General features: G+C 51.0%; 1 protein-coding gene across 1 annotated transcript; it reads right to left on the bottom strand.

Moving 5' to 3' along the window:
• Positions 1 to 152: 152 nt before the first annotated feature.
• CPD (carboxypeptidase D) lies at positions 153 to 25,684 on the bottom strand. The gene is made up of 21 exons (XM_058037570.1): positions 24,996 to 25,684; positions 22,666 to 22,913; positions 16,011 to 16,153; positions 15,107 to 15,276; positions 14,196 to 14,563; positions 13,263 to 13,454; positions 12,261 to 12,428; positions 11,161 to 11,270; positions 10,640 to 10,742; positions 10,065 to 10,207; positions 9,373 to 9,542; positions 8,486 to 8,797; positions 7,132 to 7,327; positions 6,763 to 6,898; positions 5,921 to 6,070; positions 5,423 to 5,518; positions 5,266 to 5,330; positions 4,982 to 5,113; positions 4,495 to 4,680; positions 4,101 to 4,200; positions 153 to 3,062 (listed from the first exon to the last, which is right to left on the bottom strand). Exons 1-21 carry the CDS (start codon positions 25,682 to 25,684, stop codon positions 2,836 to 2,838), a joined length of 4,104 nt encoding a protein of 1,367 aa, XP_057893553.1. The 3' UTR covers positions 153 to 2,835.

Raw genomic sequence — 25,684 nt, 5'->3', positions numbered from 1 at the left:
TCCCGTTCCTCCAGCCCCTATCCCCACCAAAATCCTGCTCCCCCAGCCCCGATCCCCATCCCAATCCTGCTCCCCCAGCCCCGATACCCATCCCAATCCCGCTCCCCCGGTCCCGCCCGCCCCGTTGTAAAGGAAGAACGAGAGAACGCACGTGGACATCAAAATAGTTTTATACAGATTATTGATCTCGGAATACAGGTAAAAAACAGGCGGCGGCGGCCGAGGGCAGAGCCAGGCCCAGCCCCGCACCGCCCCCTCCCCTCCCGCTGCCCGGAACGGCGATTCAAGTCCCTTTGAAAATTACATTTATTTATCTGAAGGCACAAGTGCACGGAGCCACAGGGACAGGGACGGTGCCCGCGGGGACCGGCTCCTCTCGGCCCGGGGCACGGCTGGATGGACGGACCGAGGGCTCGGGAGCCGCTCCTGCCTTCCCAAAGAGCCCAGAACAGCCCCAGGGCTGGCCAAGCTCCAAACGCGGATCTGGGGCCAGAGCCAGGCACCTCCCTTGGTCCTGCTGCGTAGAAGTCTCACACGTTTGCAAAATATCTCAAATCCACTCACCTTAAATATACATACCTACTCCCACAGCTAATTCTGAATGCATTCTGAGGGAAAAGGCCAGTTCCTAACAGGACTTATTGCTACAGGGACAAAGCAGGGCCAGCTCTGTCCATTTCCTGCTGCCAGAGCAAAGAAAGCCCAAACACAGCCCCAAGAGCCATTTGCAAACTCGACTTTAAATAAAACCTACTGTGTCTCTTGTTAAAGGAGGAACAGGTCAGAGATGAGGCAGGATTAATGCTACTGTGTGTGCTGGTGTCCTGCAGCCCATTTCAGGTGGAAAAGGGACAAAAAGGGACCAAAACCCATTCCTTGCTCAGCAGAGATGTTCATGGCTCCTGCACAAGGCAACCAGAGCAGTTCTGGCACAGCAGATGGGGACAGGAGCAGGGGAGTGCTCAGCATCATCATCTCCCTGTTCCCAGAACACCTCCCCAGCCACACCTTGTGTTCCCTGCAATGGAATTCCCTGTGGAACAGGGAATGAGGTGCACTGGTGTCTCAGGGTTCTCTCTGTCCCTGCCCAGAACCAGATGAGATGATGACACAGCACAGCTGCAGCCACGTGGCTCTGGAAGGGCATTTCCACAGGTAGGGGAGAAGAACAGCTTGTGCCCCAGGTGACACAGCCCATGGGACTGCAGTGGGGCTGTTCCTCCAGAGGAGATCAGTCTGAGCCCTGCAGAGCAGACCCCATTGGATTTTTGGGTGCAACCCCTCCACCCACAGACACCGCGTGCAGGTTTCACCCGTGGACAGCCCCAGAGCAGCTCAGGGCAAACTCGAGGCCCAAGGCTCCTGCACCCCAGAAACCAGGTCAGTGGGGCAAGAATTAAAAAAGAAAATGAGCAAGAAAGTAAGTGCCTATTCTAACCCCAGCCTTCTGCTTCTGCAGAAAGCACAGGAACATCAGAGATACAGAAAGGCTTTGGAAATCAAACATTTCAACCATTCTTTCCTTCTGGACACCCCTTCTATTCCCCTCAAATCCCTCAAATGTCTTGGGGATGTGTGCTGCAGCTCCTCTTTCCAACCTCCTGCCAAGTGCTACTCAAGAGGATTTGGCTGCTTTTCCCTTCTCCCTCAGCACAGTTCAGCCCTTCCTCACTCCCTGCACCACAGCTGCAGCCACACACACAGGTGGAGCTCCTGCTCCACACTCCAGGAGCAGAACAGAGCCAAGCCAGCAGAAAATCTGCTGCCTGCCATCACCAGCGCCTGGTGATTAGGTGGACAGTGGCAAATGGTGCAGGTTTTCTTCAGAATTTAGCACCAAAGTTGGGCCATGGATACTCCCATGACCTCTCCCTGCTGCTGCAGTAATGCTCAAATACAAAGCAGTGGTCAGATTTCACTGTTCCCTCCTGAATAGCGGTGGATTTGAGCAAAATTGATCAAGTTTTCTACAGATCAGTGAATCGATTTGCTTAGAACAACCTTCCAGCTGCTCTCTCAGGCACTGAGCTCTTGGAAGATGAACATGAGACCCCAAAGCCAAGCCTATGACACAAACAAAACACAACCAGGGTGATGGGGATAAAGTTTCTTTGCTCCCCAGAAGTGAGGAACAGCAGCATGGCAGAGCTGGCAGGCAGGGGAGCTCTGTCAGGCTCACTGGAGCTCTGACTCTCTCCAGCTCACATCAAGAGCAATGTCATCTCCCCCAGCCTTCAGGAGGGGGAAAGTAGTGACACATTAGAGGTGCTCCACAACCACTGCAGGCCACAGCAGCCCATGGTGGGAAAAGCTCCAAGGGAAGAGCTGAGAATCAAAGGATTTTGGTTTTTTTGGGCTTTTTCTGAGGGCTGCTCTGCAGAATGTGGAGTCACGTGAAGGACCTGTGCTCCCCCAAGCATGTAGTGGAAAACATGAAATCAAAACAGGTAGAGAGAACTTTTTTGGAGTGTTATGACCATGACCCTGTGCAGGTCTTGGGGCACTTCCCCACCATCTGCTCCCTGTGCTGAGATGCTGGGGAAATGCTAAGAGCTCTGCTGGCCGCCCTATTGAAGCTGCCTTTCAAACCACATCATACAAACCTCCAGATCTCGACCCAAAAATGTAACAAACCACGTCCCTACCTCAGAAACAGCCTCCAACACCCACTGAGTGCCTGCACACAGGAACAGAGCAAACAGAGGGAAGCTGGGAGCTGCCACCCACCCCTCTGGAGGACACATCCTGAAGCTAACATTTCAAAACTGACCCACAGGGATTGCCCCCCACCACCAGGTCTGGTCCATGGGAACCTCCTCTCCTGCCCTGGAGGTGTCAGTGTTTGCTGGAGTACAGTGTTTCTTCCTCAGTGTCTGTTTCATCCTGGAACTCGTGGCTCAGGAGGGATTTCTTGGAGCCAGTGGACATCATGCGGATCTCGTCCTCGTAGTCGTCGTGGTGCTGCCGGAGGCGGTGGAAGCCATCCTTGTGCCTGTTGGACTTGATGGAGCACACACACCAGATGATGCAGGCTGTGAGCACCAGGGCAGACATGCTGGCACCTGCCAGAGAGAGGACACCAAAGTTAATCCCACCTTCCCCCTTCCTGTGGCATTCACATTCTCTGAAAAATTCCTTTGCCCAGGGTTTTTCTCCTGAGAAGCTGAAAGGCAGCGAGAGAGGCCTCAGAGAAAAGGGAAACAATTCTTATCTCATTTGCTTCTCCTGTGTTGTGCTCATGTAAAATGTGTTTAGAAATTGTTTACCCAAAGGTGATTGCCTGATTAGATTCCCCATGTGAGTTGTTTTGACTCATTGGCCAATTATGGCCAAGCTGTGTTGGGACTCTTTCTAGAGTCATGAGTTTCATTATTATCTTTCTAGCATTCAGTATCTTTTCTGTATTCTTTATATAGTATTCTTTAATATAATACAGTTTAATAAAGTAATAAATTAGCCTTCTGAGAACATGGAGTCAGATGCATCATTCCTGCCTTCGTCAGGGCTCTTTAATTACAATACCAGGCCAGAGGCTCCCAGGCTGGCCAGCATCTCTCCTGCCTCCTGCAGTCACAACCACTTTCTTCACTTCATTGTGACCCTGCTTCTTCCTCCTAGGCCATGGAGGACAGGAGAGCTGCTCCCAGAACAGGACACACTCCATTTTCTCTGTTTGACATCTAGGAGATTATCCCCAAGCTGCACTACAGACCACTGGGTCTAAACTCCCACACACCCCTCCCCAGCAGCTGCCACCTTGAGAAAATAAAATAATCTCTTCATGCTTACCTGATGTCACCTAAAAATGCCTTGAAGAAGCAAGATCTCCCATGCACACAAGCTTTCCCTATTCCAGATATCTCAAAGTCCAGTTTGGACCTTACAAATCCCTGCAAAACATTTTATTTCCTCCCTCCCTCCTACCAAGCAGAACCAAGGGCTGTTGGATGAGTTTGCAAGGACAAGAGTGTGTTCAGAAGGGAAAGCAGGAGATGGCTTAAGCCTGCAGGCTGCTTTCCCAGTTCAGTGGAGAGTCTCTGTCAGCATGAGCTGGTACAGAAAGCAAAGCTCCAAGCTTTGATAAAAAAATGTCACTGTACCTGCCACAGTTATAACCAGCTCTCTTGGCAGTCCAAAAATCCTGTTTTCTGTGTCAAACACAATGAACACAGAGCTGGGTGCATCATCACGTACAAAGACCTGCAGAAAGACATGAGAGGTTATATCATCATTGGGGATCCAGACAAGAGAGACATTTGTCATCTGCCTGGTCCTGCCCTGATCAAAGACAAGTGCCATGCAAAGAAAAGGCACTCCCAAAACCACCCTGCTGTGCTTGAAAGTTGCTCTCCATCCATTCTGTCAAGGCAGAAAACAGCTCCTGATGGCACCTAATCAACAGCTAAACACAGGCACAGCCAGGCAGAGCCCAAACAGGGAAGATTTTATGTGAAAGGGAATGGGGAAACATCTCCAACATGGACATTCACATACCTTGACATGTTTCTGCTGGTACCCACTGGCTGTTGCATCAATGCTGTGAAACCCTGGAGCCAGGAGCACGTGGAAATAGCCACCTTCCTTGGTGTACACCCTCAGGCCTTCATTCAGAACAATGGCAGCTTTAGCAATTGCCCTGCCACTCTTGTCTTGGACAATGCCATGCACTCCCTTGTGGACCTGAAACAAAGCATTTCAAACACTTCACATTCAGATCCAAGCTTACAGTGCTTTTGTAACTAAAATGAGATCTCTAAAACACAGCCCACTCGCCATCCCTGACCCTCACAATAAATAACAGTGCAAGGCAACACAGCACAGATGTTTAAATCTTGTGCCCTGGTCACTTGCCTAAGCCATGAACATCTGTATTTACACAGCACCAACCAAACCACAAAAACTCCCCATGCTGTTGTCTTCCTTTCCCCCTTGCCACCACTTCAGTCCCTGCCAGAATTTCCTCCCACAGCCTGCAGCTCACCTCCACAAGCATGCTAAGGAGAGATTTCCTGTGGTCTGCCCACAGGCCAGGAAGCTGTCCAGCACTGGGGAAGTAGCAGCAGCCGGTATAAACAGTGATCTCAGGACACTGACCAAACATCACGCTGAAATCCTGCCAAAAACAAAACCACAGTTACAAGGAAAGAGGTAACAAAAAAAAGCTTTGCAAAGTGCAGCTGGAGGGGGAGAAGCTTTGCCCAGACATCAGGACAAACATGCTCTTTTATTAGCAGAGATGAGGAGCCATGTGCCATGCAGCAGTACCTTCATACTACCCAGGTGACTGTGCCATTCTGAGCCACGGATCACTCCACCAGGAATATTCTCATCTGTGAGAGCAAAAACACAGCTGTCAGCCAGAGCCTGCCCAGCAGAGTCTGCCACAAGCTGACAGGGGCTTAAAGGATTCAGCCAAACATACCTGACTTATTTGGACATCCTGGCTGGCCCAAATGCATCACTGGGTGGTTGTTTGCATACACAGATGCCAAATGCTTTAGTGTTTCTTTGTTCTCCACTGCAACAGGAAAAGAGAGACTTTGAGCATGCAACTCTCGTTCCCTGCATGGGGAAGATTCCCATTTTAACCTCATGATCCTGTACTAAACAGAGACACATTGTTTCAGGAGCATTCCTATTTCCCCTAACAATAAGGGGCAGTATCAAAAGCAGATTTTATACTGGTTCTGGAAAAGGAATGGTTGAAATACTGCTGTAGGCATAGAAATTGTAAATCTTCTGATCCCTAGCTGAACCCTGTGAGGTTTTATAGGTTTACTTACAGACTGTCAACTGCACACACAAAGGGCTGAACACAAAGAAGGCTACAGAACAACACGAGCACAAAAAGCCCTTACAGCACATGGCCACATGAACCTCTGCAGAGCCAGCCTGAGGGGAACCAGGCAGCTGGTCACACCTGACTGTGTTGGCTTGTCATAGGGGTAAGTGACAAGCAGAGATCCTCCATCCAGAGCAACAGAGAGGCTGAAATCATGCTTCAGGATCAAGTTCTCCACGATGGCTTTGGTCTCAGGCTCCCGTGCAGCTGAGTACCGGGTGTAATTGCCTATAAATCAGAACAACAAATAGAAAAGGGAACTAAGAACAGTTTCCTCTGCTGTTTGAGAGGCCAGAAGTACATCCTTTATGTCAGAAATTAGGTCTGCTTCAGGTATGAAAAGGCCTTTGTTAGATCTCAGCAGATGCAGCTGACCAATCAAGTAAAGCACCCAGCCCACTCTGTGCGTGGGGGGATTCATCTGCAAAGCTAAACAAATGTGCAGCACCACAAACTCCCCAAGCTATTTCCTTTTGTGTTGCAGAAGGTATTTCATGTGTGTTTGCTCACAACAATGTCACACAATTGACATTTTCTTTAGGAAGGAGTTAAGATGATCCCAGCCAAACTTGAGCAGAGAACATTTCCTGCTCAGGAAGGGTGGGCTATGGATACAGTTACATGGAAACCAGAAAAACATGGGAAAAGGAGACTCTTTCTGGGCAGCATGAACAGAGGGCATTTTTTCAGAGATGAAAGAAATCCATTAAGAGTAAGAATACATCAGGTATTATCTGACCTCTCCTATTCCTAAATAACTCTGCTTTGTCTCCTGCGCATAAGAGACTGCAAATTGCTGTCTGTAAAGAAGATCCAAGCTCTGGAAGCCTCCCAGCAGCTGTGCTGCCTGGAGCACTGCCTTGTTTACAGGCAGACCCTGTAACCCAAGGACTCCAGCCAACCATGGGGCAGTTATTTACTTGTGAAATCTGTGTCCAGATCTCTGCCATGAGCGTTGGTCTGGCCGATCTTGGAGGTGCAGCCTCTCTCCTGCGCGATCTCGCGCCCGTCGGGGTTCAGGGAAGGCACAATCACAATCCGGGTCCGGTCTATCAGCTGAGCAAAAGGAGAAACAGCACAAAGTGTAATTAGGAGGGTTCATTTCCCTGCATCTTAAGCTAGGAGCTGCAGTTTGAGGTTCTCATCCTGTGGGTCACACACCTCCCTGTTACACATGGAACCACAGCAAGCCCCACACCATTTTTGCAGAAGGAGTCTCCTCCAGTGAGCACTGTCATTTCAGGCTACAGCTGGAAGGCTCCAAGGAGGTCTTTGGATTGGCCTCTCACCTTTGTGATAGCATCATTCTTCTTGTAGTTCATGCAAAGAAATTCTGCCAGTGTCAGGAGCAGCTCTGTCCCAACGGGAGCGTTCCCGTGAATCCCAGCAACGAAGCGGATCTTGGGCTCCTCAGGCTCGGACTCGTTGGGCTTGTTGGAGATTTCAAGGGACCAGATCTGGCGGAACTCCACACTCTGCCCCAAGCTGCCAAGAGATGGGAAATGGGAGTGTCAGCTCAGCAAGAGAGCTGCAACTCCAGCCTGCCCCATGGAGAAATCCCAGTGTGGAAACGAAGTGCTGCCAGCCTCCAGCGGGAGGCCGCAAAGGCAAGAGAAACACGACCAGATCAGGGGCCAGATTTGCAGCAGCACTGAACAGAATTCACCCTTAACATCAGTTTGAGCACCAGCATCTGGGTACGGGTGTATCCAGGTCCAGATGCACACAATATCCAATGCTCCATACATCTCCATACAGCCTTTGAGATCATAATAAATGTGGAATTGCTGGATCCTCTGTGCTGCCAGTGGTGGGTTTTGTTTTGTTTCTTTTTTCCCTTCAGAGCAGGACACATTTGGACATCAAACTAATTTACAAAGCAGGACAAAAGAGGCCTGTTCCCAGTAATGCAAGAGCTGTTGCTACAGCCATGCTGCTAAGTTGGCAAACTGAGTGCAGGGAAAGCAGGGAACAGGCTCAGGGCTGATGCAACTGCAGGGACAATAGAGGCTACAGATCAGCAAAGCAGCCTTGGCACCAGCAGGGACAGCACATGAGCACATTGTGCCTGGTTACAACAAGCAAATGAGGCCCTGGGACAAAGGGATTTGTGCTTTCTAAAGCTGACAGAGGGTGAGCGTTACAGGTCACAAAGGAAAGCAGAGGATGGCAGCAGCTGGTCTTCTGCAGGAGGGCACAGACCTTGGCCCAGGGCAAACTCACACAAAAGTGTCTTGCACTACTGAAATAAAATCTGGAGGCAGACAATGAAAAAAAGGCCATCTGAGATTTGTAAGTAAAAGCTGGTCATTTTTGCTGGGGACTCTTCAGCAGGGTGGATGTCAGAAAGGATTTAAAGGACAGACAAAATAGCAAGGAACAGAGATATTTGCAGAAATCTGGGATATCAGTGCTGGGAATATCACCAGCCCCAAGCATCCCTGGGGAACTAAGTCAGGGAACAACACATGGATGCACCTGTGAGGCCCTGCAGCCATTGCTCTGCTACCATGTCCTTACACATGGGGCTCCCCCCTCCTCAGAGAGCACAGGGAAGGAAGGGGTGAGCCCCCCATCTCTGCACTGTGTTCATGACTAACAACTTCCCAACATCCCCAGCCCAGGCTGCTGCTCTGTGTTCACCTGGTGAGGTTTGTGATGTGGGGGTAGTTGAGGTAGAGGCCTCGGAGGAACTCGGAGAGGTCCTTGTAGGGCCGGTATCTGTAGGGAGTCACATCCCGGGAGGAGGTGAGCAGGAGCTGCTCCAGACCATTCTCAGCAGAGAGATCCTTGATCAGGGTCTCAAACTCCTTCTCGTTGGGGTTGCTGGTGTCTGGGGTGTTCAAGACCAGCCCTTTCCCCTCTTCCACTTTGCTGTCTGTCCGTGAAAGGGTGAAGTTGACCTGCACCCCACCTTTGCTGTCAACTTCCACCACCTTGCTGAGTGGATCATACCTGCCCAGGGAAGAGAAGGCACAAGAAAACATCAGGCATTTGAAACCTTGGACAACAAGCCAGTCCTGTTCCTGATTACACACCTGCATGGGACTGCTACTGCTGCCCTGTCCACAGTGAGAGGCACAGAAATGAAGAGCAAGAACAGCTCAAAGGGATGTGGGAACGGCAGGAGGACAGGGAACAACTCAGGCCCCAACATGGCATTTAGCTGCTTTTGGCTCAGGTGTTCAGGGTTACATGGCAGACTGGCAAGACAACAAGTCAGGCTGCTTTGACACAGAATTTTGGCAGCACTGAAGTGATCAAGTCACTTTTGTGGGCAGCTGCCTGGAAAAGAATTTCCCCCAAAGACATCAAGTTCTCCACTCCTAACCAGGGAGGATTGGGATTGTTGCCCAGTGCCAGGTGAGCAGTCTGACACCATGGCAGTGTCACACTGCTATCTCTGCACAGGCCAGGGGGCAGAGGAACACCCATGCCCACATGTGCTGTAGGCAGGCAGAGGTGCTGGAACACTCCTGAGTGGGAAGGCAGTCATGCAGCTGTTTGCTCCTCCTCTGGGGCTGGCTCACCCTCGGGCAGACGCTGTGATTTTGTACGTCCCTGGGACCAGCAGGCGCCAGAAGTCTCCATCCTTGTAGGTGGTCACGGGGTGGTTGATGTCAGCCACGCTGATTGTGGCGTTGAGGATGCCCCTCTTGTCCACAGCATCCAGCACAAAGCCCCAGACACCCTGGTGAACCTGCACAAAGGAGCTCTGCTGAGTGCCAGCCCCAGCTCTGCCTCCCACCCCTCACATTTTCAGCATTCCCAGAGGAGCAAGATGTTCCAAAAGGGCTCAGGTTGGACTGGCCAGCAGCTGGCGTGGACAAGGATCACCTGATGAGGACAATGAGCAATTGTTTGGCTCAGGGTGTCAGCATGGCACTCTCTACTCCACACCTTTGTTTGCACACCCCAGGTGTGCAGCACCAGCCCCACTTAGATAGGAAGAAAATATGAGGGACATTCCAGCCTCAGGAAACCTAAGGTAGTGGTACATAAAAAGCCCCCACCTGCATCATCTGGATGCTATTTCCATACAGATTTTTGGTATGTTGAGAAGAGAGAGTATCAATATAGGTTCTGATGGGGGTGATTTCTGTAGAGAAGGTAGCCAGGCTGGCCAGAAAGCAGCCAGGAGAGCTGGCCTGACCACCCTGTTCATTCTCACTTGTCTAAAGCAAAGTCCAGAGGGAGCTGGCCTGAGGTCAGGGCACCTCACCTGTTTGATGAACTGCAGCAGCGAGCGCCGGTTCTGGGCCCAGTACTTGGGCAGCTCCTCAGCCTTGGGGTATTTCACACAGCCCAGCTCAATGGTCACTTCAAAGCAGTTTGTATGTAAGTAATTCCAGTCTTGCATCCCACCTACAACAAGAATGTAAAAGCTTTGACTTCTGAAGTACCACAGCTCAAAAAAAAAAATAATCAGCTATCAGAGAAAGATGAAGCACAGACTTGAAGGGAAAAGGCTTTTACACAGGGCAGGATTCAAGCTTCAAAGGGATGCCAAAAGAGCAGACAAATAACCTTCCTTCTTGTAAATACCTTTCATGCTAATAAAGTGCTGTAAAATTTTATGAAGCCGTTTTGCTAATAGTCAGAGAAACTACACTATAAATTCCTTCCCCTGGGAATAACTTTATTAGGGCACATTATTTAAGAGGTTATAAAAGAAACCTGAGTCCCATTAATCTGAGCTGACCAGTGCAGAGTTCCTGACTGAGCAGACTAAATTATTTAAGCTGCACATGCATTAAGCTGAAGACAAACAGTGAGGAGATTTCAGGTGTGCTTTACCTGGAACATTGTACCACTGAGCCCCATTAGTGATGCCATGTGGGAAGTACTCAGTGGGGTACATATCCTTACAAGGGCTTCCTTGGTACATCTTTGCATTTTCCTATAAAACAAGATGCAACATTAGAAGGTGAGCCTGCACTCCACAACCACAGGAACTCTTGTTGTACCCTTAGTCACACATTCAGGGTTACCAAACACAGATGTGTGTCTCTCACTGCAGCACTGGCTGCACCCACACCCAATCCCAGCCCAGATATCCTTGCTCTCTCCTCCCAGCCCATGAGCAGCATTTTCCACCCCCCTTCAAAGTGCCTGCACAGAGCTCTCCTCCCTCAGTGCCTGCAGACAGAGCAAGCCGGGCATCACTCAAGGAATGGGAGCCTCCTGTAGGATCCTCCCTCACCCACAGTGCCTGCACCCACCTCCACCAGCTGCTCAGGAGGCTCCCTGGGAGCTGAAAAGGAGTTTCCCAGAAGTCAACTTAGCAGGATGTGCCCATTTTCCTGTTAGAGGTTTACCTTGGAGTAGGCAAGTGCCAGCTTCTGGAACACAGCATCATCTGGGGATTTACTGTATATGGCTATTCCTTGTTCATCATCATCGAAGGGGTAATTAACCACCAGGGAACCTGCAGGCAAAGCAAGCTTTGGCTCATACTTGGGTGCTTGCCCAGTGATCCCTTAGCATAACAGTGGAAATTTTTCTCCAGCAAGTGCCAAGCCTTCTGTTTCTCAAGACTTGGCATTAAACAAAGCATTAAGCCCAGTGGATAGAACAGACAGAAGCACAGGAAGAGATAACACCACACCTAGTCAGGAAGGAGAACCAAAGCCACAACAACATCAAAGCTTTGGCTCTTACATGAAGGAGGGCTGAACACAACCACATAATAATTGCTTTCACAGAAAAGTGGAAGCAAGGGGAAGAATTTCCCAGAATATGCATGGTGCTTTTGACCCAAATGATGCAGTTTTTCAGCTTTCTGGAGTTTATTGCTAAGGGTTTCCCCAAGAAAGCTGTACTAATAGCACCACAAAACCCCAGACACCACTGCAGCTGGAGACCTGCCAGCCCCCTCACACCCACACATGACACTTCTGCTCTACAAACCAAACACAATGGCAACAAAACATCCACCTCCAAGTTACCACAGCTACAAGCCAGCAGACAAACTGTCTAGGGAGTAAGCTATAATACACAGAGATTTAATTTAGAACACTCCAAAAGGATAATTTAATTACTGCCAATTTCGTAGTTCCGCCATGCGATTCAAGGCAGGGAACTCTCAGGATTGCATTCACTCCATAAATGCTGCAAAGCCCTTAACAGCCACAGCTCTATATCCCATTCCCAGACCATCTGCTGAGCAATTGCTGATAAGAGAGTCCATCCCCATCTCCCAGATGCTCCCTTCAGAGAAGTGGTTGGGATCTTCCCAGCAGCCGCCTCAACTCCCTACAAATATGTTTGGGCGCACAATTTTCACCCTCTGTTTCCAGTTTCTGCTCCATCTTGCAGCATGAGAGCTCCCCAGCGCACACCTAGAACACCCTGGAGACCTCCCTGCAACTCCCACAGAGCCCAGCACAGAGGAAGGAGCTTGGTTTGGATGTGGTACCTCCGTGCAGGTTTGCTGAGAGCACAAAGGGGTAAGACTGGAGCCAGGCCATGACAGCACGAGTTTCTGGCTGGGGAGGGTCTGTCACATGGAAAAACTGGTCTGGAAAGTTCCTGTTCAGGTCATAGTTGTTGCTGTTGTTTCTGCCAACGGTGCCTCCTTTGTCTCCTGAAAATGAAACACAAGTTCAATCCCTGTGAAGAGGCTTCAACCTCTTATTATAGAGTTTACAAGTAGTTGTTGGTGAGGAGAGCAGAGAGCACAGCAGTGCTGGCCCCTTGCACCCAGGCCCTGCCCAACAAGTGGCCTGTTCTGTGCAGCAATGCCTGGGGGCCCTTCCAGAGGGTGTTTGCTCAGGCTCTCAGGGCACTCAGACCAGCAGCAAGGCACTGAACCATGAACAATCTCCGCAGCCGGATGTCACGACCACAGAAACCTCAGAGCTCACCTTCTCAAACCAGCCAGACAAGTTCTTTGTTAAACCCAAGCAGAGCTCTGCTTCCAGAACGTGATTCTGGACAGGCTCTGTTCTGCCAATCTGCAAGAGCCACGTAGCTCTAAGACTTCCCTGAAGGATGTTTTTGCCAGTTTCAGCCTCATGGTGAAAGTCTGTGTTATCCTTGGACAAGTGCTCTGCAGACAGCCTGGCTCCCACACTGCATTTACTAAGAGAATGGACCAAAGCACAGCAAGCAAGAGCTGTGTCAAAGAAATGTCTTTTTTCCAAAAAAGCCCTGGATTAGCCACAAACCATCAGGGGACCCAAACAGGGGCAGCTCACAGCCCTGCTGAAGTATAAGAGCTCTCCCCAACAGCTTCCAGCATCCATCAATCACGATCCACCCACTCATCCCACAGCACACACCAAGTCCCTTCCCAGCCTCCCTGTCTGGAGAGCACTCCTGCTCCAGCAAGGCTTCCAGATTTCCCAGGGAGTCCATGAACCCAAAGGCTTGTTCTGAGAGCTAGGAACCCCACAGATTTTGGCACAGACAGCAGTACCTTCCTGGGACTTCTCGTAGCCATCAGGGTTCATGGATGGCATGATGTGGATCCGTGTGCTCTGCACCAAGTCAGTCACTTCAGGATCTGTGCCAAAGTTCTTGCAGAGGTACTCGATGAGGTTCAGCAGAAGCTCTCGCCCCACAACTTCATTCCCGTGCATGTTACCGATGTACTTGAACTCTGGCTCACCTGCAGACACATGGTTACACCACAGAAACAATTATAGCCACTATGTTACAGCTTGGAGCCACCTCACCACCCTGAGCATAGCTCTTGCAAGCTGGGCAGGAGGGCATGTACCTAAAACTCACATTTCTGCTCCCACAACCCCAAAAAGAACAATGTCTCATGGAAATCTCTTTGTCCTTCTTCCCCAGAGCTCCATGATCAGAAAAGATGTCCCCAGCCATGCTCTAACACCCCTGCACTCACACTTTTATAAAGGATACCAAAAGGAGCAGCTCAGTCTCTCAGGAGAGGCACCAGCTCTGCCTCTCCCAAGGGCCACTTGCACTTGTGTCACAGACATCTTTTATGAAAAATCCTTTCCTTAGGATTTTTTCTCCTGAGAAGCTGAGACGCCTCAGGAACAAAATGTAAATAATGATTATCTGCTGCTGTGGAATGCAACACGTGGATCTGTGATTGATGTCAGAGTTGTTTCTAATTAATTCAAAGTGACCTGGCTCTGACAGAGAGCCTGAGACACAAACCTTTGTTATCATTCTTTCTTTTTCTATTCTTAGCTAACCTTCTGATGAAATCCTTTCTTCTATTCTTTCAGTATAGTTTTAATGTAATATACATCATAAAATAATAAATCAAGCCTTCTGAAACATGGAGTCAGATCCTCGTCTCTTCCCTCATCCTAAGACCCCTGTGAACACCATCACACCCTTGTGCCTTGCTCAGGAGGATTTCCCACATCACCTGCTTCGTGGACACCAGGGTTGTCAGAGATCTCCATGACATAGAGCTCCCTGAGCTCCACGGACTTGCCCACGGAGTAGAGGCGGGTGATGCCCGGGTACTCGTTGGCGTAGCGCCGCAGGAAGATCTCCATGTCCGAGAAGTGGTGGTGCCTGAAGTCCACGGGCTGGATGGGCTCGTGGGCAGGGGTTGGGTTTGGGCCCTCAGCCTGCACAGGGGTGGGGGTGATGGCAGTGACAGGGGCAGGAGCTGCTGTGAGCTGGGTGACGTTAGGAGCTGGTGGCATCACAGTGGGCTGCAAGGAGAAGTTCACTTCTGTTGCATCTCCCTCCTTCACCTCGATGTTCTCTTTGGTCACTGGTGTGTAGCTGTGGAATAAACAACTGGTTTCAGCAAGGAGGCTCTGCAGAGCAGAGGCCCAAACTCCCTGCAGTCCCTCCATCATCACTCCAGCCTGCTCCCCCCAGCCCAAATGCACTGGGATGTTAATGACTGAGAGATTCACAGGGACTCATCCCACTGCCACCAAACCCAGCTCCACTGCTGTCCTTGCAAGAGTCCACAGGCTCAGCAGGGAAAAAGCCCCAGGTGTATCTCAGAAGGCAAGTTACACATCCACACCCAGGCTTGGGACAACACAAACTCCTGTTGGGGTAACCCTACTCCACTTCCCTTTGCACAGAAGTTGCAATTTGATACAAGCAGTGAAACAGAAGTTGACAGGAATCCTGTGCACTCAACAGCACCCTGCTGCAGGAGCAAACACAGCTGCAGCTCTGAGCTGGAACCATTTACTGCTGCAGCTTCCAGCCGAGCCCCTTAAATTCATAAGGTGCTTTGAGGGGGGGGAATTCAAGAGAAGGAACAGGAGCAGCTGGCAGTGTGGGCACAGGCTGCCACAGAGACATTACCCCATCACAAAAGCAGTCACGTTGTAGGTCCCAGGCACCAGCAGCCGGTGGTAATCACCAAACCTCCCTGCTGTGATGTTGTGAGCAATACCAGCAACAGCAATGGTGGCATTTTCCAGGCCAGCTCCTGTGACTGCATCCCTCACAAAGCCCTTCACACCAATGTGCACCTGAGGAAAACAATGACAGGGCCTGGCTGAAAACAGGCAACATCAGGGGAACCTGAAAGGAAACATCCTAAGGCAGCAATACCCCCTCAAGCTTCCCCAAATGCAGTACAGCAGGGCAGCTGCCAGGCAAAGGCACCCAAGGGCTCAGGACTCAGTGTTCAGCCAGACAGCAAAGACAGGAATTCCAGCATGGACTGGGAAGGCAGCAGGATCTCAGAATTTACCCTCCCTAACTCATCAACTCCCTAAGTCATCAACGTTGGCAAACTGCAATATGAACATAGCAGTGCTACAGGCCAAATTCAGCTGCCTCTGATCCCAGCCTAAACTGTCACCTACTCAACTCATACACAACATCTAGAGACAGCCTGGCAGAGGGCTCTGCAAGCCAGGCTCTCAGCAGTGAGGACGCTTGTGAACATCACTGGAGATTCATGGCACTGAGACCAGCCAGGACTTTGCATGACTTATGGAGACCTGCACCAATCAGTCCCTCTAACACTGCACCCCACAAGAGCAAAGCTCTGTCATTGTGGGGCATGTGGGAGCTGTGGCAGAGAAACAGAGAAACACAGCAGCTTTGTAGCCACTGACCTCCAAACAAAGCTGCAGCACCTGCGTTACCTCACACAGCACACAAAGCCATGAGGGCACCTCAACATGGAGCTCCCAGCCCAGGATGGGCTGCACAGGTTTCACAGCTGCCACCCCACACCCAGCCCAGCCCTCACTACCTTCTCAATGAAAGCCAGAAGAGACTCCCTGTTGTTCTCCCACTCCTTTGGAAGCTCAGAGGTCGGTGGGTATTTGCAGCAGGACAGCTCCAAAGTGATCTCAAAGCAGTTGGCCCACACGTAGTTGTAATCCTGCATCCCACCTGAGGAAAGGAGGCAGAGATGTCCCAAGAGCAATGCACACACATCCCACCTCAGGATGCTCTTTCTCCTGTCCTTCAGCCCCACACAGCACCTCCCCAGGATGCTGCCTCAGCTCCAGAGACAGCAGCCTAAGGAGAAAAGTCAGGTCACATTATGATGACACCCTGGGCTGTAACTGGAACACTGGGCCATTCAAATCAGCCACAGGCAGCTCAAAGTGACAGTCCTTTTGTCCCACTGCTCCACCAGCTGAACTCACCAGCTCAGCTCTTGGGAATTCACACAGGTTCATTTTACATTTGCAGACATGACAAACCCCATGTGCAAGGGCAGGCACACCAGATCCTGAGCATTCCAGCTGCCAAGTTCCTTCCCTGAGCATTCTAAGCTACCTCAAGATTTGTGAGGTCTGCCTGCAAGAGAGGTTACTTCACTCAAAATGAGTTTGAGGCCTTTGATAGAAAAGAATAGCAGACTATCAACTTGGGAGCTGGCAGCTCAAATCTGCACACTGGAATCAGTTTCAAGGCCAACTGTTCTCCCAAAAGGCTCTTAGCAAAACCACAAGTCTGTGAAACAGGTGTCAGAATCACCCTGCTAAACCCCACCACATGACAGCAGCCAGATGACCACATGAAAGGATTGCTCCCCCCACCCAAGCAGGCAGTTGTGTCAGTGAGGAAAGACATCACACCATGTTTATTGCGTGCTGACAAACTCTTCTGGCTTACACAAACTTATTTGGTTATAACACAGGCAGACTGGTGAGTCACAGCCTTGGCCACCACTTCCTAGACAGCTCCAACCCAACCTGTACAGCAGCACCTGCAGCCTCCACACTGACAGTGACTCCTGCCAGGGTCACCTGGACACAGGGGCCCACAGGCTCTTCTGCATGAGTTGAGGGACCTGAACTGACCCTCACAAGTCCCTCTCTCAGAGAACAGCAATGCATTTTCTGCACAGGAGGCAGATGTCAAGTCCAGGAGAAGGAAAGCAGAGAGCTGTGGCAGATTTGCAGAGCCCCAGCAGGAAGGTCTGTTAGAAATGCAGATTTTGTGCACCCATCCTTTGCTTGGCCCACTGAAACACTGCATCAGTGCTCTGCCAATAGACCTCATTTCCTCTGAGCAGTTTCCTAATCATCCACAAGCCCCTCGAAGTGAGGGACCCTCTGTGGCACTGGCCAATGAACCAGCCAGAAAGGATCAATATCCTGATGCAAACACACTGCCTAGCACTGGCAGGGGCTGTGCTAATGCCTGGGCAGGAACAGCTGAAAACCAACAGCACTGACCAAGCAGAGGAGGTTTCTAGCAGAAGTGGTGGCCCAGAAGGTCACAGTCCACTGCCCTGAATCCAACAGCCCCACTGCAGCTGGGTAAAGCAGGACTAACACCATAAAGTAGGATTTAGAACAGGCCCCTGGGCAGATGTGTGGGATGGGACCACAAAGATGTCCCAGTTCCTCTCAGTTCTCCTGGGAGTGTGCTGCTAAGGGAACACGGAGCTTTTACTGTAACAAACCAAATGTCCCTTGCAGCCAGAAGAGCACTGCAGCTTGTGCATGGCTGACATCAAAACGGGAAAGAGACTTTCCTGTCCAGCACAGGGGGTCACAACGTGCTGGAGGACTTTCTAACTCTCAAACTCAGTTCAAGGGTTACAGAAACAAGGGCTGTGGGTCTGATCCACCCTCAGCTTCATTCAGCTCCTGTAAGCAGGCTCAGAACAGGCAGGCACAGCAGGCTGCTCTCTCACCAGTAAACACCATGCCGAGCCAAATGATTTGCCAGCCCATAACCATCTGCTCCTAGCAGGACGTTAATGCACTTGAAAACACCCAAAAACGTAAACCAGAGCCATTATGAAACATATTTAGTGCTTCATCTGCCATTCAAGCAAATTTAGGACAGATGCTCACCCATAATAGAGCAGCAACGGACTAAATTAGAGCTTGCTACATCAATTCTGGTAAAACTGTCTCTTGGAGAAAGTAGTACACTGCATTCTTGAAAATTTGGATTGTATCCACTGCACATATTTGGCCTTCCCACAGCTCTGTTGCAGAGCAGGACAGTTATTTTTACAGCATGTGGAATTACGTATTTTCCCACATACCATCTGCACAGCCTCCCCTGACTATGCAGAGACCCAGAGGGGTAAAAAGAGCTCTGTACTCAGCCTGCCATGAGCAGGGCACTGCATTCATGGAGCAGAGCAGAAAACACACACCTGAGGGAGAAAACTGCCGGGCTGCAGTGCTTCTACTCTGTTTGGGTAATGTCTGGGATAACCCCTTGGATTTACTTCAGCATTTTAACCACGGGGTGTCTTTCAGCCCACACTGTGAAAAGTTTCAGCCTCCCCATGAAGCACCACTGCCCTTTTTACCAGTGAGCAGCTTAGTGGCACAGCAAGTCAGCCCGGGGCTGGCAGCAGGTCACAGAAATGCTCAGAACAAATCTCTCTCCTGCTCAGATCCACTCCCTGAGCATCAGGGCTGCACTTCAGGCAGGGATCCCAGGCTCCAGCAGCACAAACACTGCAGAGCTCATGCTGACAGGGGGGCCTCTGCTCCCTGCCAAGCTCAAACCAGCAGAATGCAGCTCTCCAGAGTCAAGCCTGAGGATCCAGATACCATAAATACTCCACGTGCCAGGAGAAGCCTGCCAGGCCAGCCAAGAAGGGCTCTATTTTCAAACTGCACTATGCAGAAAACTGATTCCAGCTCTCACTGGAACAGACACCAGCAGATCAGGAACCTGCAGCTAAGTTAAAGCAGGGAAACAATAATGTCTGCTCTGCAGAGAGAGCAGATGGCACCAAGCAAGCTGGAGACATGATTCAATGCATGACACAAGTTGCTGACTCTGCTCAGAACTGATTGTCTCATAGCATGGGACTGAGTGAGCACCAGCAGCAGCACCAAGCAGGCAGAAGAAAGTTCTGGTCCATTAGTCTGCAATCATTAAAACCCAGAGGAGGTGAGGTTAGGGCCTCCAACTGCAGCAGCTGCATGACCCAGAGCAGCCCAGCCCAGCAGCCTTTTCTCAAAGACAAGGGCAGAGTCTCCCCAGGAGCTGCACCAGCACAGCCCTGCCCAGCACCTCATGACAGGTGTGAAAAGAGGCCTTAAGACATTCAACCCACCAAGCCAATACTTCTCTCAAGAAGAAAAATAACTGCAGAAAGACTTTCATGAAAATACAAACACAAATACAGCAAATTGTGAAGAAAGACGTGGCTGAGAGCTTCTGCAAGAGCTCACTCTGTGTGAGTGCCCTCTGCCATGCCCAGGAAACAGAGGCCACCACAGGGATGCCACCCTGTTCTCAGCACTTGTTTTAACTGCACTGAGCTGGATGCCCCCAAAAGCTGGTTGGAAGCTCAGTGTGGCTTGGCTGGCAAACACAATCAAAATAACCCAGTAAGCACACAGGTAACCAAAACCCACTTTAAACCTGAGAAGTGTCTCCCAGTAGACACCAGAAACACCTCAAACACCTGGACATCAGAGGGACAAACTAGCAAGAAAATATATTTTAGGAAGGGACTGCATGTAAAAACAAACCTTCCAAGGCTGCCCACAAAATATGCTCAATGCTGAATTTAGTTTCTGATCTGGATCTCTGAACAACACAAAGGCAAAGCACATCCTGCCCACAGCTCAGAGTGGTTTCTCAACTGCTCTCCATGCCCCAGCCCAACTCTGCATGCATTCCCTTGATCTGAACCAGGCACTTGGTAGTTAAAACCCTCAGAGGTTAAAAAGGAAGAGCATGCACACCAGAGATAGCCTCCAAAAACATCCCAGTCACCAATGTGCTTATCTACAGCAGCTGGAATGCAGGAGCCAAATTCAGCTGTCTGGCAGAGATCCATCTTCCTCTGTGCACACTTGACCTCAGCAATTACTCCCATGGTTTGTACTTGCCACCTCGGTCTGACACATGTAAGAGGCTGTTTGCAAACTCTAATGGAAGTTAATGGAGCCTGGCACCAGCATAAAACTCAGCTGGTAACTCTGGGACAATGAATCCCGTGGCAGTTTGCTCTCCAGCATGTTTGATTTCACATGATAAAATGTGGCAGGAAAATTTCCACCTGTTGAAACACTGTGTTCCCATTTCTTTGTTTTTCCTGGCTTTGGTTCACTTGGAACCTGCAGGAATCTCTCCTGGCACAACCTGATCTGGAGGCCTTGAGCACATGCCCTGCACAGCTCACAGAACCAGGAGCTCTGGTTACCCACCTCTAGAGCTCAGCTCAGGGACTGGGGTTTCCCCAGCCTCACTTCACCACACATTTCAATGCTGCAATCCCTGGGAAAGGCCTCCTGATCCAAGCACGAGCCTCTGCAGCCCTGGGCACAGAGCTGAGAAACTCAGATGACTCAAAACAGCCTCTGATGGTTTTGGTGCTTCTGTCACAGCACTCACAACTGACTCCCCTCTGCCTGCTCCGTGTCCACTACTAAAAATAAACATTAAAACCTGCAGCCCCAAAGGGGTGAACTGACACAACATCAAATTACGTGCATGGTATTGGTCAGCTCACCCATGCTCTCCCTAGGTTACATGTTACATGAATCCCTTGGCTCTGGGGGAACTCTGCTGTCACCCTGAGCAATGTTCCACTCTCAGAGCCCAGTCAGTGCATCCTCCCTGCAATCTCTGCCCCTGAGTGCCCTACAGCCATCAGTGCTGAGCCCCAGCCTGTGGCTTGTCACAGAGACAGGGTTTATTTCTGCAGAGGCTGGGTGCTGGGGGCTATTGGATAGATGTAAACCACAGTGACAGCAGCACAGAGCAATCTGGTCTGCAGTTCACACCTTTTATTTCCTGTGAAAAGAAAGTTATGCCATTTCTTTGTACTGATGGCAAAGCAAAGGCAGCCTGCAAGGTTCACACATCAGTGCCACAGCCACCAACCAGCCCCACAGCCACCCAGGAGGATGAAAAACTCATCCCTGCAGTGAAAAATGCAGCTCCTTGGGGTCAGGAGAACACAGACCCAAAGCTCTGGAATAAGTTTTCTTTCAGAGCACACCCACCCCACTTCATTACGAGGACAGAGCTGCAATAAAGAAACTTCCCATGCAAGGTGTTTGCCCAGAGCAGCCACCACAACAAGGCAGCACAGATCATCCAGGATATCCTGTTCCCTCACAAGCCAAGTCACCAGATTACACAAACTTTCCTCCTGCTGGACTTCTCACAGCAGCAGAATGAACCTTGAGCCTGCAAACAGCAGGGTAGAGGGAAGGAGACAGCTGGTAGAGAAAGAGATCAAACCACATCTTATTTGAACACAACATCTTATTTGCCCAGTGAAACCCTGGGGGATGACTCAACCACTGCTAAAATTCAAGCCTTCCTCTTCCAGCTGAGATGATGTGTTCAGGCCCTATAATGGATCCCTCTCCAGCCTCCCCAAGCAAGCTGGATGCAGAATGAACACAGGACTCTGCTGCAAAGCCATGTTCCAGAAACACACTGTCTTACCAGAAAGCATTAAGCTGCAAGCTCTGAAGGATAAACAGCATTGCCTATCACTGCCTGCTCAGCACTTCTGCCACCACCCCTCAGCCACAGCAGAAGGGAAAAAAGCAGAGCAGCACAGCAACACAAATTCTGAGATAATTTCTGCAGCTTTTTTGCTGCGTTCTCACCACAGAAGTTCCTGCCCTGCCTGTGCAACATCCACCAAGGAGCCACAGCAATGGGGTAACCTGGGAGCTCTCCCATGAGAGCTTCTCCTCACATGAATTATTATTTAAATTTTCAACCAAACCACCACACACAGAGCAACTGTGTGGCTGAGCCAGGCCTGTAACCTCCACCTGCACAGGCAGAGTGGTGGCACCAGGAGGTTATTTGCTCCTGTTCAGCTCATTTCCATGTGCAGCTGCACCATGGAGGGATCAGGAGCTCTCCTAGAGGCCCCTGCAGGGCAAATCTCAGATCCCTTCTAGATCTCCCACACAGGTCATGCAGGCTGTCACCTCCCACACAGGTCTACGAGCAGAGCAGCCCATGGAAAAGCTGCCAAGAACTCCTTGGTTAGCTCAGAACACATCTAAATTTCACACAGTTTCACAGCAGGTTATTCTAGAATCACAAAATTACAAGCTCAGAGGTTAAAAGAGCTCACAGAACATTGGTATTGGTTTAATACCGTTAGGAATCATTTCCTCTTTCCTGTATCAAAATTTAGCAACTGTCAAGAGACCTACAAGAATTCATTTGGCACATGAAGCCTCCCACGTGCAGGACAACTCTCCACTACACAAGAGGGTCAGAAAGAACCCCTCAGTTTGCTGTGATCTCTTCCCTACAGACACCTCCCAGGCTGTTACTCATCAGCTGGTGTTCCCACAATGCCACCTCTCTCCATTTCAAGCTGCTAGAACACATTAAAATCTAAAAATACCACTTAACCCCCAGAGCTTTCCTCTGTGACAATCACCACTGGTGTGGATGGGAGTTCTGAGGTGAGCACAGCTTACCTTCCACGTCATACCACTGGGCACCATTTGTGATGCCATCTGGGAAGGTCTCTGCCTCCTCTCCAGGGCAGTTGGGTTTGCCAGTTCTCATGATGGGGTGGTGTGAAGCATAAGCTTTTGCCAGATATTTGAAGACTTCATCATCAGCTGATTTACTGTAAACTCCTGTGAGCCTGTGCGTGGGCGAGTCGTCGTAGGGGTAGCTTGCCACCACAGAGCCCCCGTGGAGATTGCCAGAGAGCAGAAACCTGGGGTTGGGGAGGAAAGGGAAGGCAGAAAAAGTCAGACTGGAAATATTGCAACAGGAAGTCGGCTACAGCCACCCAACCAGTTATTCTGCTGCTTCCCCACCCGAATCACGCTCTCTGGAGCCCCCAAACTCTGGTGTGGATTAATGAGGTAAAATGCACACACTGGGAGTGGAATCAGTTCTGAACAGTTTTTTTTCTGCAGTCTAAGACCAAGCCCCAAAACTCGGTGACAGACACAGCAATGCACTCTTGTCAAGCTCTGAGGACACCTGGTATGTGCAGCAGAATTAACTCACAAATAAAATCTGGATGTGAAACAGAGCTGTTAAAATCTCAAGTCATAAAATATAACAGGGCATGGCCCACATTTCCCTTCGGTCTGATCACAGGCTGCACAAGCATTTCAGTGAATCCCAAAGGTAATTTTCTCTGTTCTCCTCTTCCCACCAAACACAGCACTGAGGGGAAAAAGAACTCTCCTGTGCATTTGCTCAAATGGGATTTGGTTTCCAAGCAGAGGTAATGTGACCAATACCTCTACCTTGCTTAAAATAGTGCACACAAATTGCATTACACCCACTATCTCCCTTTTTAATCAAACAGTTCTGTTTACCCATTCATTTTTCTATCAGCAGTTATGTTAGCCTAACAATTACACCAGTATTAGCTGGTGCTGCCAGGCAGAGGGACACACAAAGCACCACGTTCTTCCTGTTGCACCCTGGCTGAGGGTGATAGCAAATATAGGTGGGAGAGCAAATCCCACCTCACATACTAAAAGAAAAAAAATTAAAAAGCTCAAGGAGTTTCCAAAATTATATAAAGAATGCACATGAGTTTCTCCAGTACCTAATTTTGAGCTGAACCAACCCTGGAGGGATGTCAGTGCAAAGTGCTGCACCAGAGCTGTCCTAAAGGATTCTCAGGACAAGAGTTACTTGTGAAGTTTCTGCAATTCCTCTGCAGCACCATCCCCATGGGCACTGCCATCCACCAGGCGTTAATGAAAATCATTTGTTCACATAAATTTCGTTTCTTAAACATGAGCAAACACTGCAGGATGCTGAATGTTTTGTGTGTTGGTTGGAGTCAACCAACAGCTCTAGAGTGCACTGTCACCCCTCTCTTCACCTCTTTCTATCCCTACTTTGGGAAGAGGGCCACAGTTTGCTGCAGTGCATTGCTGCTTTCTCTGCACAATTTCCCACAGTTGGCTGCATTGACCTTTGTAGTCTGGACCTTACAGAGCTCCCTGAAGAACGCATGGCAAGTGAAGAGTCAGTGCCCAGCTTGGGCACTGCAATTTTCTGGGGCTGCCCCAGACCCCCACACCAGAGCTGGGCTTTAAAGGCACCATCTCCTCTCCTGGGCTGCTGCACTCCAGGCACAGCAGCTTCACCCTGGGGTATCCCTTAGGATGGAGAGAGACAAACAGGTCAGCAGGGATGCTCCAGGCTCAGCCCCACGTGCTTCAATTGAACTCATGGGGAAGGCAGCTGCACAAACAGGGCCTGTCTTTGGCAAAGCTGCTGCACAGAGCATTACCGCTAAATCCAGGGAATTTCCCATGCAACACAAAGATGAGGGGAAGAAGCCCTGTCCAACACAATTTGTTAACACGGTCATACATAAATGCTTAACCCCAAATATTTCCAGCATCCCACAGCTTGTGGAGTAAGCATTATTGGCCCTAAGAGCAAGACCCACTGACAAGCTCACAGCAAAGCAGGTGAGAAGTTTCCAGCCACAAACTCGGCGAGATGGGAGACCTGCAGATGGCCATGGAGGCCTGAACACCTGGGGGTGTGCAGGGCACACGGGCTGTGCCCCGCGGGGCTGCACAAAACCTGGGGCCACCAAATGCTCCCCCAGCGCAGGATGGTCCTGCAGGCTGGGGATAACCAGGTGGGGATAACCAGGTAGGGAAATTACTTCTCCTTTTCTCCCCAGGCTTTGCTGGGAAGCACCGGGAAGGGCTGGAAGCTGGAAGACGCCGTCGGGGAGTGAATCCGAGGGGAAGCGGGCACAGGGGACGGGGCAGAGGGGGAACCGGGGCAGAAGGGGCCGGGCAGCGCTCACCTGTTGCGGCGCATCCAGTCGATGAGCGCCTTCACCTCGGGCACGGGCTCCAGGTTGGGCTCGGCGTCCCCGAACTGGTCGGGGAAGCTGCGGTTGAGGTCGCGGCCGCGGCTGTTCTCCCGCCCGCTCTCAGCGCCGCCGCCGCGGCAATCGCCTTCGCGGGCGCGCTCGAAGCCGTCGGGGTTGAGGCTGGGCAGCAGGTACAGGTCGGTGGTGTTGAGCAGGCGGACGATGCGCTCGTCGCCGCCGGCCCAGCCTAGCACCAGCTCCCAGGCCAGGCGCAGCAGCAGCGGCCGTGCCAGCGGCTCGTCCCCGTGCATGTTCCCCACGAGCTTCACCTGCGGCCGCCCGGGCAGGGCCGCGCCGCCGGCCGGCTCGTCGGGCCGCTCGGGGCCCAGCCCGGCCGTGAGGCGCAGCACCCACAGCGGCCGCTTCTCCACCGACTGCCCGATGCTGAAGAGCCGCACCAGGCCCGGCGGGGCCGTGGCCTCCAGCGCCCGCAGCGCCTCGCCCAGCTCGGCCGAGTGCAGGTACCGCAGCGCCTCGCCGGGCGCCGCCGCCGCGGCCTCCGCTTTCTTGATGTGGGGGGAGCGGGCCGGGCTCTGCAGCGAGGGCGGCAGCAGCAGCAGCGCCCAGAGGAGCGGCAGCAGCCGCGGCATCGCCCGCAGCCCCCGCGCCGCGCTCGCCAT

Source organism: Melospiza georgiana, chromosome 19 (assembly GCF_028018845.1).
Source record: "Melospiza georgiana isolate bMelGeo1 chromosome 19, bMelGeo1.pri, whole genome shotgun sequence".
NCBI classification, from domain to species: domain Eukaryota; kingdom Metazoa; phylum Chordata; class Aves; order Passeriformes; family Passerellidae; genus Melospiza; species Melospiza georgiana.
The sequence above is the reverse complement of the archived record's forward strand: the minus strand, read 5'-3'. Positions and strand labels throughout refer to the sequence as shown.